The 12,625-nt window shown below is 44.6% G+C and overlaps 1 protein-coding gene across 1 annotated transcript; it reads left to right on the forward strand.

Moving 5' to 3' along the window:
- Window positions 1-541: 541 nt before the first annotated feature.
- Window positions 542-9,197, forward strand: LOC111939959 (keratin, type I cytoskeletal 19). The gene is made up of 8 exons (XM_023942474.2): window positions 542-4,857; window positions 6,152-6,234; window positions 6,559-6,715; window positions 6,954-7,115; window positions 7,248-7,373; window positions 7,488-7,708; window positions 8,411-8,439; window positions 8,940-9,197. The coding sequence occupies exons 1-8, from the start codon at window positions 4,441-4,443 to the stop codon at window positions 8,957-8,959; spliced, it is 1,215 nt and encodes a 404-aa protein (XP_023798242.1). The 5' UTR covers window positions 542-4,440; the 3' UTR covers window positions 8,960-9,197.
- The last annotated feature ends 3,428 nt before the right edge of the window (window positions 9,198-12,625 follow it).

The raw sequence follows: 12,625 nt of genomic DNA on the forward strand, positions 1-12,625 counted from the left end.
AGAACATATATTCTTACAAAACTAGCAAGAGAAATAATAATCTATAAATCTATAAATACAAGTATGTGTGTGTAAATATATGAGCATGTAGATATAAATAATAGACATACAAATGTTTTACAGATGGGAACAGAATAAAGCAGCTCTGTGCTATGAGCCCTATCTACTCTGTGTCCCTCCTAAGTCTAGGATTTATTTTTGGGCAGGAATTTTCCATGTGGTGTATGGGAAGATCCCTGTGGATAGCCCCAGGCCTCCTCCCTTAGCAAGGCCAGGACAGGTTCAGTCCCTTGGGCTCTGGCAGAGGCCCCTGCACTGCCTTTGCTGGTGCCTGCAGAAACCTGACTTTTGGAACACATCCTCCTGTCAGTTGGATGCTTGACTCTCAAATAATAGTTTCCAGCCCAATCATACCTTGCTGAGATTTACCAGCCAGATAACAGGTTAAAGGAAGTGTGAAAGTACATCCAGTGAGTTGACTTGCACTCCCTAGGGCTTGGTGCCTCAACTGAGCCCTCCTTCTCACACAATCTTTAATCACACAATAAGAAAATCTGGTTTCTTTTCCTGTCTGAGGTACTTTACTCCCCAATTTACTTTATGATTAGAATTCTGGAATGATGGAGGAGTCAGGAGTTTAAAGCTAGTTATGTTTCTAGGGAAACAGGGACAATAATGAAGCATTTCCTCACCACAGCCAGTTTCAAGGATTTGCAAAATATTTACACTTCTCTCAGTTATTTAAGTGCTTGAGCTCTTCAGGAGAATCTTTTATGTATTTTCCTCATACCAATCTGTTCAAATGTTCTATAAATGGCAATCATTGAGAAATTAAAGTCTGTGCATAATAGCACTGCAGCAGCTTGGGCAGGAATCATTCCAGTTCAGCTCAAATCATTGATCCATCATTTCTGTCCTGCCATGAACAAACCAGAGCCCTGGACAGAAATGTCTTGTCCTGTGTCTTGCTCTCACAATTTCTGTTAACACAGAATCCTTACACAACTTTATTTCTCATCTCCTTCAGTGCAGAAATTATGCATTCCCTTCGCCACAATCCCTCTACTTTGCAAAAATAGTAATTTTGAGCAAATTCCCTGTGTTGCTCTGCTCTTCCCAAGCCTCTTCTCCAGCCACTCACAGCTGTGTGTGCATGTGCTGGGACCTGCCTCTTCAGCACAGCAACATTCCTGTCTCACAATCTGTTGGCACATTCAGAGAATATATGGCAATTAGGTTTGTAAAGATTAAAAAAAAAAAAAAACAACAACAAAAAAAATGATTTATGATGGGCTGTAAAAGCCAGACAGCTGAGAATTGTATCTTGGGCAAACCATAACTGCAGTTACCTTGTTACCAGCTGCAGATCAGTGCTTGTTGTCACTGGTTCTTCCCACAAGGAAGTTTAAAAGAAAAAATAGAAAATTTTTTGCTTGAATTAAAAAGCTGCAAATAATTCATGCCTTTGATCTTCAAAAAGGGAGAAAAATATCCCAAGCTGTGATCCTAAGAGGGCCTGTGACATGATTGGTTGGGAAGGTGGACAAAGTTAATAAGAGCAAGAGATGAGATGGAGATTAAAAATCTGCATGTGAAAAAGCAGCACATTTTCATTGATGGAAGCAAAGACAGAAAGGAAGATTTACCAGTAAGGACAGTTAAAAATTGAAAAGGTAAATCCAGAATAATAAATTGGCTTTGTTCATTCATCCATAGATGCATCCATGGAACTGCAGGCACCAATGAAGTTGGTTAAAATGTTCAGCAGGTTCATTAAAGTGTAATTGCATTAGCTATCCCTGGAAGCAAATTCAGCAGGATGTGAAAAGAAAGAAGGATATACCAGTGTCCTCAAGGGCAAGGAAAAAAAGGTTTACAGGACAATTAATAAAGCTACCCTAAAACAATATGAATGATTTTATAAAGCAGCAGTGACTAGCAAGGCAAAGAAGATAAAGGCAAAGCAGAACCAGGTCTCAGCCAGGAGCTTGGGTGTGACTGGATGGCTTTGCTTGAAAAAATGTGTCTCCCTTCCCATCTGATAAGGTGCAGATAAGGGAAATTCCCTGTGCTGACCATTCCTTATTGGGGAAAAGCTGACCCAACCATAAATTAGGTTTATAGCACTGGGAGAAAATGAGACCTACACTGAACGCTGACAGCACCTTCTTCAGCTTGCTGTACTGAGGGCTTTTCCAAGCGCTGAAGTACACATTCTCACCTTTAGGGTGTCCCTACAAAAACAAGCACATGCAACCATTAAGGTAAAACAGAAATGGAAAGTTAAGATTTAGAATTAAGTTTTAGCAAAAATGCTGTGTGAGGGATTGATTTGATACTAGAGGCTTATGCTGTATTTGGTGTTATAAATCAGATTAATCCATTTGACTGTGTGTCCCAAGCCTTTCTTCTCCTGACACTTCCAGCTGTACTTCCAAACTGCCACTAAGAATTGCAGTTCATTCTTTGGGAGATTCTTCCCTGTAAGCTCATGCAAACCCAACCTGCCTGATCAATATTCTGACACTGCAATCTATGGTGATTGCTGCTTTTATTCAAGATATTGCAGAGGGCATCCAGAAGCCTTCCAGATCCTAATTTTTATGAGCTGGATCATAAAATACTATGCAGCAGCACAGATGTGCTTTCTATTTTGCAAAACTCAAAAATACACTGCATTGAGGTTCTGATATGGGAGTCCAGGGAATGCTGAAGGAGTACCTGGAGGGACAGATGTTCATCTCTCCTTGCACCAGGAGATAGATCTCAAAAAGAATGCATTGGAATTTATTCTCCTTTCAGCTTCCTGTTTTTCTGTTCAGTGTGGAAAACATGATGCTCTTTACGCTCTAACTATGGACTTTAATATTTAATAAAAAAATAACTGTTTTCCAATTGCTTTTTCTCAGTCACCTCATGACACCACTATTTCACCTGTTCACAGCCCTTGGAGCAGTTACTGGCTGGGCAGGTTTGTCCCACCCAATGCTGAACAGGACAATCAGGTGTCCAGAAGGAACTGCCATGTCCCTGGCAGCAGGAGCGTCCCTGGGCCTTTGAGGAAAGGCTGCACAACGTTACAGTGCAGGATGGAGAGCTGTGGAAAGCAGAACTGTGTACAGAGAGCTCCGCTGAGGTATCCTGGGGCTGAAGCATGGTACATACCCTGTGTGTAACCAGTGATATATTCTGCACCTGAGTCACTGCAGAATTCCTCCTTCTGATACAGCCTCCTGGTTACCTGGTGATACAGGTGCCTTGGCTGGCCTCCCATTTGCTGTTTGCTCTTTCCCTCCCTGAATTTGCCCTGCAGTTTGACACCTCTGTACACAGGGAGTGCAGCTCTATTCTGCAGCCTGAAACACCTGGAGCATTTTTCACAGGTATAGAAAGGCCTGGCTGCTCCCAGGAGCTGCAAGTGCTGCCAGGCCAGAACTTCCTCTTTCTCCAAAACACTTCTGAGGAGTTCCACAGAATGTGGAAGGAATAAAAAAGAGAATGGAAGGAAAGCTCTGAGTATCCTCTTTTGTTGTAGGGATGCTCAGGGAGGAGCTCACAGTAACAAAAGCTTTTGAAAATCCATCTTGGATAATAGAGGACCTGAAAATTTTAGAAATAACATTTTCATGACTCTCAAAGACCAGAAGTGATTCTGTTTCTTCTCTTTGCTTCTGTCTTTCATTGGCGATCAAAGGGCTCAAAGTGTAATCAGACACTTGTTTCTGCTCATTCTCCAGGTACTCAGGGATTTCACTGCTTCTCTCTGAATACAGATACAGCCACGGCTGCTTCAGAAGGATCCTTGTGTCTGTAGAAAACCAGACTCTCAGACACAGCACGTTCTCTGTTAGCCCAAACAGAACCAAGAGTAAAGACAGAGTGAAAATTTCCTTTCTGAAAGAAGAACTTTTCTCAGTGGGAATGAGGGAAAACAGAGGGGTGGGAACGTGAAGGTCCACACACACTGGACCATTTGGGCTCTTTACAAGCTCTGTTATCAGGCTGAGTCACTGTTGAAACAAAGCTTTGTGTGACTCCCCTCTGGCCGCGCCGTTGGCCGCACTGGGTGCGCTCCCCAGCCCTTTGTTTCCATGCACACTCCAGCCAGGTTTAGGAGCGCTGCCCTCGGCAGGGAGGTGCCTCCTCCAAATCCCACCTTTCGCTTCAAGCGGCAGCGGTCCGGGGGAGGGGATGGCCTCCCTGGAGCGAGGTGCTGGGGAAGGAAACAGCCCACTCCACACGCACTGACCAATAAGGGGAACCGCCGTGTTGGCAGAAGGCTTAGGGCTGATAAATTCCATGGGTCTCAGATAACACATTCTGGAGACAACTCCCATTGTCACCGGCATAAAAGCGGTGAGGTGGGGGAGCAGGGCACTCTCCTGCCTCGGGATCAGCAGCTGAGGTGCAGTTTAGTTTGAGTCCTTGCTCTTCCTCCCCATGGCCAGTTACAACTTCAGGCAGAGCAGCTCCTCCGTGGTGGGGGGACCCGGTGCCTCCTCCCGCCTCTTCGGTGGCAGCTTCAGGGCCCCCAGCATCCACGGGGGATCTGGTGGCAGAGGTGTGTCCGTGTCCTCTGCCAGGTTTGTCTCCTCTGGCCTGGGTGGGGGCTATGGTGGGGGCAGCTTCAGCAGCAGCTTTAGCTATGGGGGTGATGGCCTCCTGTCGGGAAATGAGAAGGCAACCATGCAAAGCCTGAACGATCGCCTGGCCTCCTACCTGGAGAAAGTGCGTGCGCTCGAAGAGGCCAACTCTGAGCTTGAAACCAAAATCCGGAACTGGTACCAAAAACAAGGACCGAGCCCAGCCCGGGACTACAGTCCTTACTTCAAGACTATTGAGGACCTTCGAGACAAGGTAGGTGTAAATATTTATCGAAAATCATTTTAGATTTCCACTTCCAAAGGAAGCATGAAAACCCAAAAAGTTCCTTAGGGAACCCCTAGAAAGCATTACAGGTCATGGGAAGGAGAGGGAGATGAGATGTAAATGCAAGGAATGGGTGGGGGGATCAAGTCAATATGGAATTACCTAATTTTTTAAATGCTAGCCAAGAGGAGGTACAAACTAGTCAGTGGGGATCCCCGAGTACCGAAGTCTGATAATGTTTGCTTTTAACAAAGCATGTGTTTATACAACTTACAACCTGCCTGTCTCTGCAACCTCTCACCTGCCAGAGAGCTTGAAAACCGTCAGAGGCCCAGACACACTGCTTTAACAATGAAAATAAAAATGGATTTTGACTAATTTCTTTTTCACATACTTAACCTTGGAATTAAGTGAACTGAAACATTTGGCGTAGGAAAAAAGGAAACAGCAGACATGAAGTAATCAATCCCATATATAAATGCAGGATTTGCCCCAAGAGCCCATGGGTACCTGATAACAGATTGCTGAGGTGATACACATCCTGCATAACGCAGGGAGTAGCTGATTAACTACGTAAATAAACAAAGGAAAACTTGAGGTTTAGTTTTCTGAGTTCAGCCTGGAGTTCATGACCACTCCCACACAGGTTGCTTCTCCGTGCTACAACCCATGCACATTCACTTCCTATATAAAATCTGAGCTCTGCTGAATTGCCAGAATTGCAGAACTGGCAATGGGATTTCCTCCTGTTAGTATTCTGTTAGTATTCTTTTCCCTCTTTTCTTTTGCTCCCCTTAGATAGGAGTGGGAAATCATACAGCTAATTTGTGAATGACCTTTTGAGTTTTAGAAGTGGAAGGCACAGAAGACATGCTTTCCAGGTAAAACTGAACAGAGATTCCTTCTAAATAAATTTTCCTTCAGAGGCTTTCATGATGCATTAAAAGAATCAATAAACACTATCCTGAGTATTCTAGGAAATAAAAATGTGATCAAAGGTGGTCTCTCCAAGTCCTCTCCCTCTCAGCCAGTATGTAGTTTTGTCTCACTGGGAAACTTCTACCTAAAGCCACTTCATACACCAGAGAGGAGGATGTGTCCAGAACAGAATCCTGGCAGAAGTACATGATAAATCTGTGTGATGTGTGTGCTGTAGATTATTGATCCTTACACCTCTGTTTGCTGTAGCCAGAGATGAAATAGACTCTTCACTCTTATCTGCACAGCAGGGAAGCTGATAACAGTTGTTTCAGCCTCAGTAATGAGCTCTCATTGTTTGCAGATCCTTGATGCCACCTTTGATAATGCCAGGATTGTGCTGCAGATTGACAATGCCAGGCTGGCTGCTGATGACTTCAAAACCAAGTGAGTAATTTCTGAGAGGGAAAAGATCTCATGAGTAGGCAAAAGTCCTTGTTGAGACAAAGGACAGTGAAACAGGAATGGAATGCCCCTAAAAACCCATATATGAATATTGGTTTGATCCTGGTGCATGCAGTTCAATCCTTCATGTCTTTGCTAAGAGCACCATCTGCATCACTGAAAATTTTGCATAATGTGAAATATGTGGAGAAATGCTTGGTGACATTTGCTACACCATAAATCCTACAAACCCAGATACATTCATTCTGTGTTTCTTGTGGGCTGGTTAATCAGTGAACCTCAATGGGTTCATTTTGCTTTTTTAAGGTTTGAGACCGAGCAAGGTCTGCGTATGAGCGTGGAGGCCGACATCAACGGCCTGCGCCGGGTCCTGGATGAGCTGACCCTGTCCAGAGCCGACCTGGAGCTGCAGATTGAAGGGTTTAAGGAGGAACTGGCCTACCTAAAGAAAAACCATGAGGAGGTAAACCCCAAGAAACACATTTCAAAGTGGCACTAGAAAAACAGCCTGTGGAGATGTGGAGTCCCTCAGGACTGCCCTGGGCAATCCTGAGGAAAAGATTTCTGTGTAGACTGGGATCCCTCCTGCCAGTATCTCAGGGGAGTCAGTCAGCCTTAGCCCTTGAAGAAAGGACAGAAGGTTCATAATGTTTTCAGTTTACAGTTGTACCCTCTTTTGTCTCCTCTGCTGTTCCCCACAGGAGCTGAGTGCCCTGAGAGGCCAAGTAGCTGGGCAAGTCAGCGTTGAAGTGGACTCTGCTCCAGGCATTGACCTGTCCAAGATCCTGGCAGATATGAGGGACCAGTATGAACACATGGCTGAGAAGAACAGGAAGGATGCTGAGGCCTGGTTCCACAGCAAGGTAAAACCCCTCCATATTGTACAAACACTAACCAAAAAATCCATGAAAGAAACAACTGTTATAACACACAGAAAAATGCTGTGAGAACCTTACATCCCCCACATTTCTCATGTAGTGTTTTCCCTGTCTCAGACTGAAGAGCTGAACCGTGAGGTCGCTGTTAACACCGAACAACTGCAGAGCAGCAAGTCCGAGGTGACCGACCTGAGACGCACCCTGCAAGGGTTGGAGATCGAGCTGCAGTCCCAGCTCAGCATGGTATGTCAGAATTTGCAATTCCTGGCAACCCCCCACTGAAAAGGGCCAATTCTTCCCGCCCTGCACAGAGCCCTGCACTGGCAGCAACCTTTCCTGTGTGTGGTTTCCCGACAGAAAGCAGCGCTGGAAGGCACCTTGGCCGATACAGAAGCGCGTTATGGGGCACAGCTGGCGCAGATCCAGGGGCTGGTTGGCAGCATCGAGGCACAGCTGGCTGAGCTCCGAGCTGACATGGAGCGCCAGAACACCGAATACAAGATCCTCATGGATATCAAGACTCGGCTGGAGCAAGAGATCGCTACGTACCGACAGCTCCTGGAAGGCCAGGAGTCCCAGTAAGAACCTTTTGCTCAGCCTCATATGTCTGACCATGTCATGGTACTCATTTGCCACAGCATCTTGGTAGACACAATTAAATACTCCTGGAGTTCTACAGTTTTTAACAAACTAGTTTTTCTGGACCGTGGTGGAGGTAGAAATGTTACAGTTGCCATTTACATGAAGTAAATATTACATGTTACAGATTTTCTAAACAGGAAGGGAACCTGACAAGCAGCATAGTAACAACTAAGAGTTGATCAACTGCATCACAGTCAGGAAAAGTGCAGTTAATAATGTTTTACAAAATATAACAATTAATACCAAATTCCCATAAACTCCCTCTTACCAGGTTTTACCCAACAGGAATCAGTGTGGGAGGAAATACTGGGAAGGGAAGGCAGTCACTGAGTGACTCCCACATGAGAGCACAGCTCAATCTCCTCTCACACAGCCTCAAGGAGGAAAAAATTGGGGCAGGGCTTGAAAGGTTTTCATTTCCTCTGTTACTTCTTTTCCATAATGTCTTTTCCCAATGCAGTTTAAAGATGTATTTCCTACAACAACTCCCTGTCCTTTGCTGAGGAATGCAGGGAGATGGGCATCTCTTCCCTGACTGCATACAGAGTGATTGATAGACAATGTTCTTTCATACATCCTCATCTCATGCAGCATTTGATTTATTAACTCTCCTTTCAATTGTTCTCTTTGTTCCACAGGATGTTTGGCTCCCTTTCGGGAACTGCTGGTAAGAATCCTTTCTCTTTCAGGAGAAGTTTTATTTTCTAAAATACACATAACTGGGAGTTGTGTCTGTTCTAGAGATTGGGGTCTGCGTTATTTGTCAGAGAAAAAAAAAATAATAAGTAACAAATGATGTCTCTGGTTAGAATGGAACAAATTTCAGCAATTAAAAGATGTCAGATATCAGAAAAACATCTCAGGCTCTGCTACAGTAAAGGCTAAGTAAAGCACAAAACACTTAATCATTTCCCCAGATGAAAGGACATGGGAATTGAAGCTTGGCCAGCTCAGGGGAATTGCAAGAACATGCCAGTAAAACCTGCCTTGAGCTGTTAGAGGTCAGGAGTCATAAAAGGGATGAGTCAAATCCAGGTGATGGAGAGGAAAACTTCTGAGAGAAGGGAATGAGAGATGAGGCTGAAGCCAAGATCAGCACTCATCACAGAGTGGTCTGTGTGAGCTGGGCTTAAATAATTGCTGTTCTTTCTCTCCATGTTACTGCAGATAAAAGAGACAAGCACTGAAGGTCCTTCAAAGGTCATCTGTAAACTGAGAAAAAGCAGACAACATATGTGGATTGAGACAGAGAAATCTCTCTGAACTGCTGGAAATGACTGTTGAAGCACAGAAGGTTCTTGGCCACACAAAGTTTAGGCAAATTTAGTGATGATTAAGATGCGAAATGGATCAGCTTTGCAATTATTTCTAGTTTTGCATGTACTGAATTGCTGCATCTACTCAAATAAAGATGATATTCTTGCATCTTTGCTTCTTTTGAGTTACTGTTATATTTCACTAAAGTTTGGCTTTACTCAGGCAGGAATTAGCCAGCCAGCCTCACTGAGAGTGCTCACAGTGTGGGGAGCTCGGGCTCCATCCTGATTCTTGCTGGCACCTCTTGCTGACAGGAGCTTGGAATGCAGAGGCAGCACATCCCCAGCCCCTGGGAGGGGGACACAAGAACGACCTGGATTTCTCACTACGATGCTGTGCACTCTGCAGAGCAGGGGCAGTGGGATGGGCAGTGGTTCTGGAGAGCAGCAGGAGCTGGGAGAAATTTCATAGGGTAAAATACAAAGTCCAATACTGGCTGGTAGATAATTCCTGCAGGAGCACACAGGGATGAGCCACAGCTGGGAGAATTCTTTACTTCCATTCCCTGATCACACAGAGCTTACAAAGCCTTAGCACCAATTTCAGCCCCATTACCTCTCATGCCATTGCAAAGATATCAGTTTTAACTCCAACACCCAGAAATCACTGATTTTATTTGCTACCATCTCTTCCCAAAGTGACAGCCAAGGAAACTTCTCAGGGATTGTGCTAACAGCAAACCATGGCTCCAGTCCAACCAGCACCTTCCCAGCTCCTGCTGTTACCAGAGGCACAGTTTTCTCCACAACTGGGGGAGGAATGGAAACAGGGATATGCTCAGACTGAAAGTATCCCAGCACTGCTCTCCCCCAGAGTGGATCACTTTGCAGTCTGTGTTTCAGGGAGACATCATGAAATCCTTCAGCACTTCTCTCCTTGGCCCTGGGGAATGTCCATGATCCCTTGCTCACAACTAGATATTCACAAGGGATTAATGGAGTGTTCGCATGGCTCAGAGCACCCCAAGGCTCTGGACCTCCTCTCTCAAGATGGGGAAATCCTCTTCAATATAAAGGTGCTGGTGCTTGGGTTTGGTTCAGCAGTGACTCAGGTGACCTGTCAACATCAGCTGTCACTACTGACACTGACAATCCGGCTCAGCCTCTGGAATGAAGCATGGTGGCATTGAGCAGTGGCTTCACTTTGACAGGGGAAAATTGTGACAGGAGAGAACAGTCAAAAAAAGTAAGATCCAGAGAAAGGGACAAGATAGGGAGAATAGGGGGAAAGATGGGAGGAATCAAAGGGAACAGCAGTCCAAGAGGCACACGGGGTGCAGGGGATCCTTCAGGAGCTCACCCATTTCTGTGGGGTTCACTACAGGATAAGAAGATCTTGTGCATTCAGTACAGGCAGACACATTAACACATGCTCTGTACCAAACTTATTCCCTACAACACCAAGACCTGGAAACCTCCTTACATGAAAGAACAAACAGCTACAGGTTTGTTTTTTAATCTTAACAAATCCCATTCCCTGAGAGCAATTTCATGTGACAAAACCAGTCAGGGTGGGAGCTCACTGTTGTGGATTTCTGGTATTGTCCAGCTGCAAATGTGCAAGTCTGACAAGAAATTCTCATGCTTCAAGAATGCAAACTATAAAAATCCTGAATTCTTGTTTTTATAGCTTAGTCTAAGTTTATTTTATAATTTTAGTGATTTTGTCCTGTATCTATAAGGCAGTGAAGGATTTCTGGTAAAATATTTGATATAAATCACTCAGACACTATAATTTTAGAGTCTGGTTCAGGAAAAAAAAAAAGTTTTCTAAAGGTATGTCATGTCTCCTCTGAGTGATGGTTTTATCACTCATAGAGTGATCACTGAGATGACAAACAAGCTGCTGCTTGACTGGAACTTGCTGTCCTGAGAGGAGGGGTTGGAGTGTGTCAGCTCCATTAATCCCACAGCAGAAGTAACAAAAGAGTTTGTGCAGCACAGACATGTCAGGGCACGTCTTCCAGGAAAGCTCGGTGGAAGATGACAAACTGAGGGGCTCAGATACCACAGATACAACGCTGAGACCGTGCAAAGAACGAGTCTGTGTGTCAAGATACTGGATAAGGAATCTCTGAGCAAAGTTAGTGAGACCAGAATAAACTCATAAGCTTGAAAGAGCTTTTCTTTTTTTTCTTCCTTCAGCAGGTGATTGGTTTCTATTTCCTTGTACGGCCTGTAAGGAGAAAATGCTGTTAAAATCATTGTCTAAATTATGTTATGGGGCATGATCTGTATTGGCTTCTTGATTTATTTTGTTTCCCAATGGTAAATATTGAACAGAAAGAAAAGCTTTTATCCGCTACTTGGTTTTTGTAAGTGTTCATCTGATACTGATCCAGCGTGATGCCTGGGGCATGTTAGAAAGCAGCAAAGTGTGTTTCACCATTGACCTTCCAAAGGAATTATCACACCTGAGTGAAAGAAGACTCAATGAAAACTCCCCAAAGTTTCCAACTAAATTTTTTGGTATTTTGTTGCTTGGGTTTTTTTAATGGAATATGATTTGCTTATTGTGGGCTCTCTCAGTTGAACAGCCCCTGGCAGTACACACACTTCAGGGCATTGGCATTACAGGGGTCTTCAAGACAATTTTTATCTTCAGGAGGGCTTGTCTGTACTTGTTTCCTGAGCCACCCACCCATGGAGACACAGGGATCTGTCAAGGTACACAGACCATTAATCTGCCCAGCAGCAAAACTGAAGGGCTGTGGCAAAGGGCCAGCTTCAGTTTGAAACACGTTTCCAGAGCGGTGAACACCCACCCGTGTGCTCTGCTCAGCCTGGAGCGAGTGGCCGTGCCCAGAGCCAGCCTGTGAGTGCACATCACAGCTGGACTCTGCCATCTCTTTTCTCCCAAGTGCACTCAGAGTTTCATCTCTGAGTAAAAATGCTGAACATTCCCTGTGCCTGCATTAAGATCCCAGCTCGAAATGTCAGAAACCCCCTTGGTTTATTCCGGCAACTCCTGTAAGCCTTGGGTTAGCTGAAATCCTCACCCTGACTTCTAAGCTCAGTTTCTGTACTGTCAAAGACTGTGCTAAAAACAATGCTCTTCTTATGAGGTTTTTAACAAACATATCAGTTTTCTTCTTCAAGCTTTATTTGAGGTCGCTGTGTTGTGCAGCGCTCCCCACACGCCCCATCCCCAGCAGGGCACACGGGCAGCTCGTGTGTCTCCCACACCTCCCACCTCTGCCTTCCCAGGCTGTGCAGGGCTGCATGACTGAATTCCTGAGTTTTGATTGCAGTTTATTAGCTCTGTAATGTAGTTCTGTTTCAGACTCCTGCTTTAAATGAAGGATTAAGGTGACTCCTCTGAGCCTTATTTTCAAATACTCCGTTTCCTAGTGCACACTGGCATTAAACAACTGTATTGCTATCAGAACAGTGTTATCTTAAACCCATCCTCTTTACATTCTCCAAATCCAAATCCAAGTCCTCCCACATTTACTTTTTTAACTGAGTTTTTTCAATCTGTGTTACCTTTCTGCACTATTTCATAACAATTAATAAATTTACTGTTCCCTCTCTTCC

The sequence above is a fragment of the Cyanistes caeruleus genome, chromosome 27, assembly GCF_971803275.1.
Source record: "Cyanistes caeruleus chromosome 27, bCyaCae1.hap1.1, whole genome shotgun sequence".
In the NCBI taxonomy this organism is placed as follows: domain Eukaryota; kingdom Metazoa; phylum Chordata; class Aves; order Passeriformes; family Paridae; genus Cyanistes; species Cyanistes caeruleus.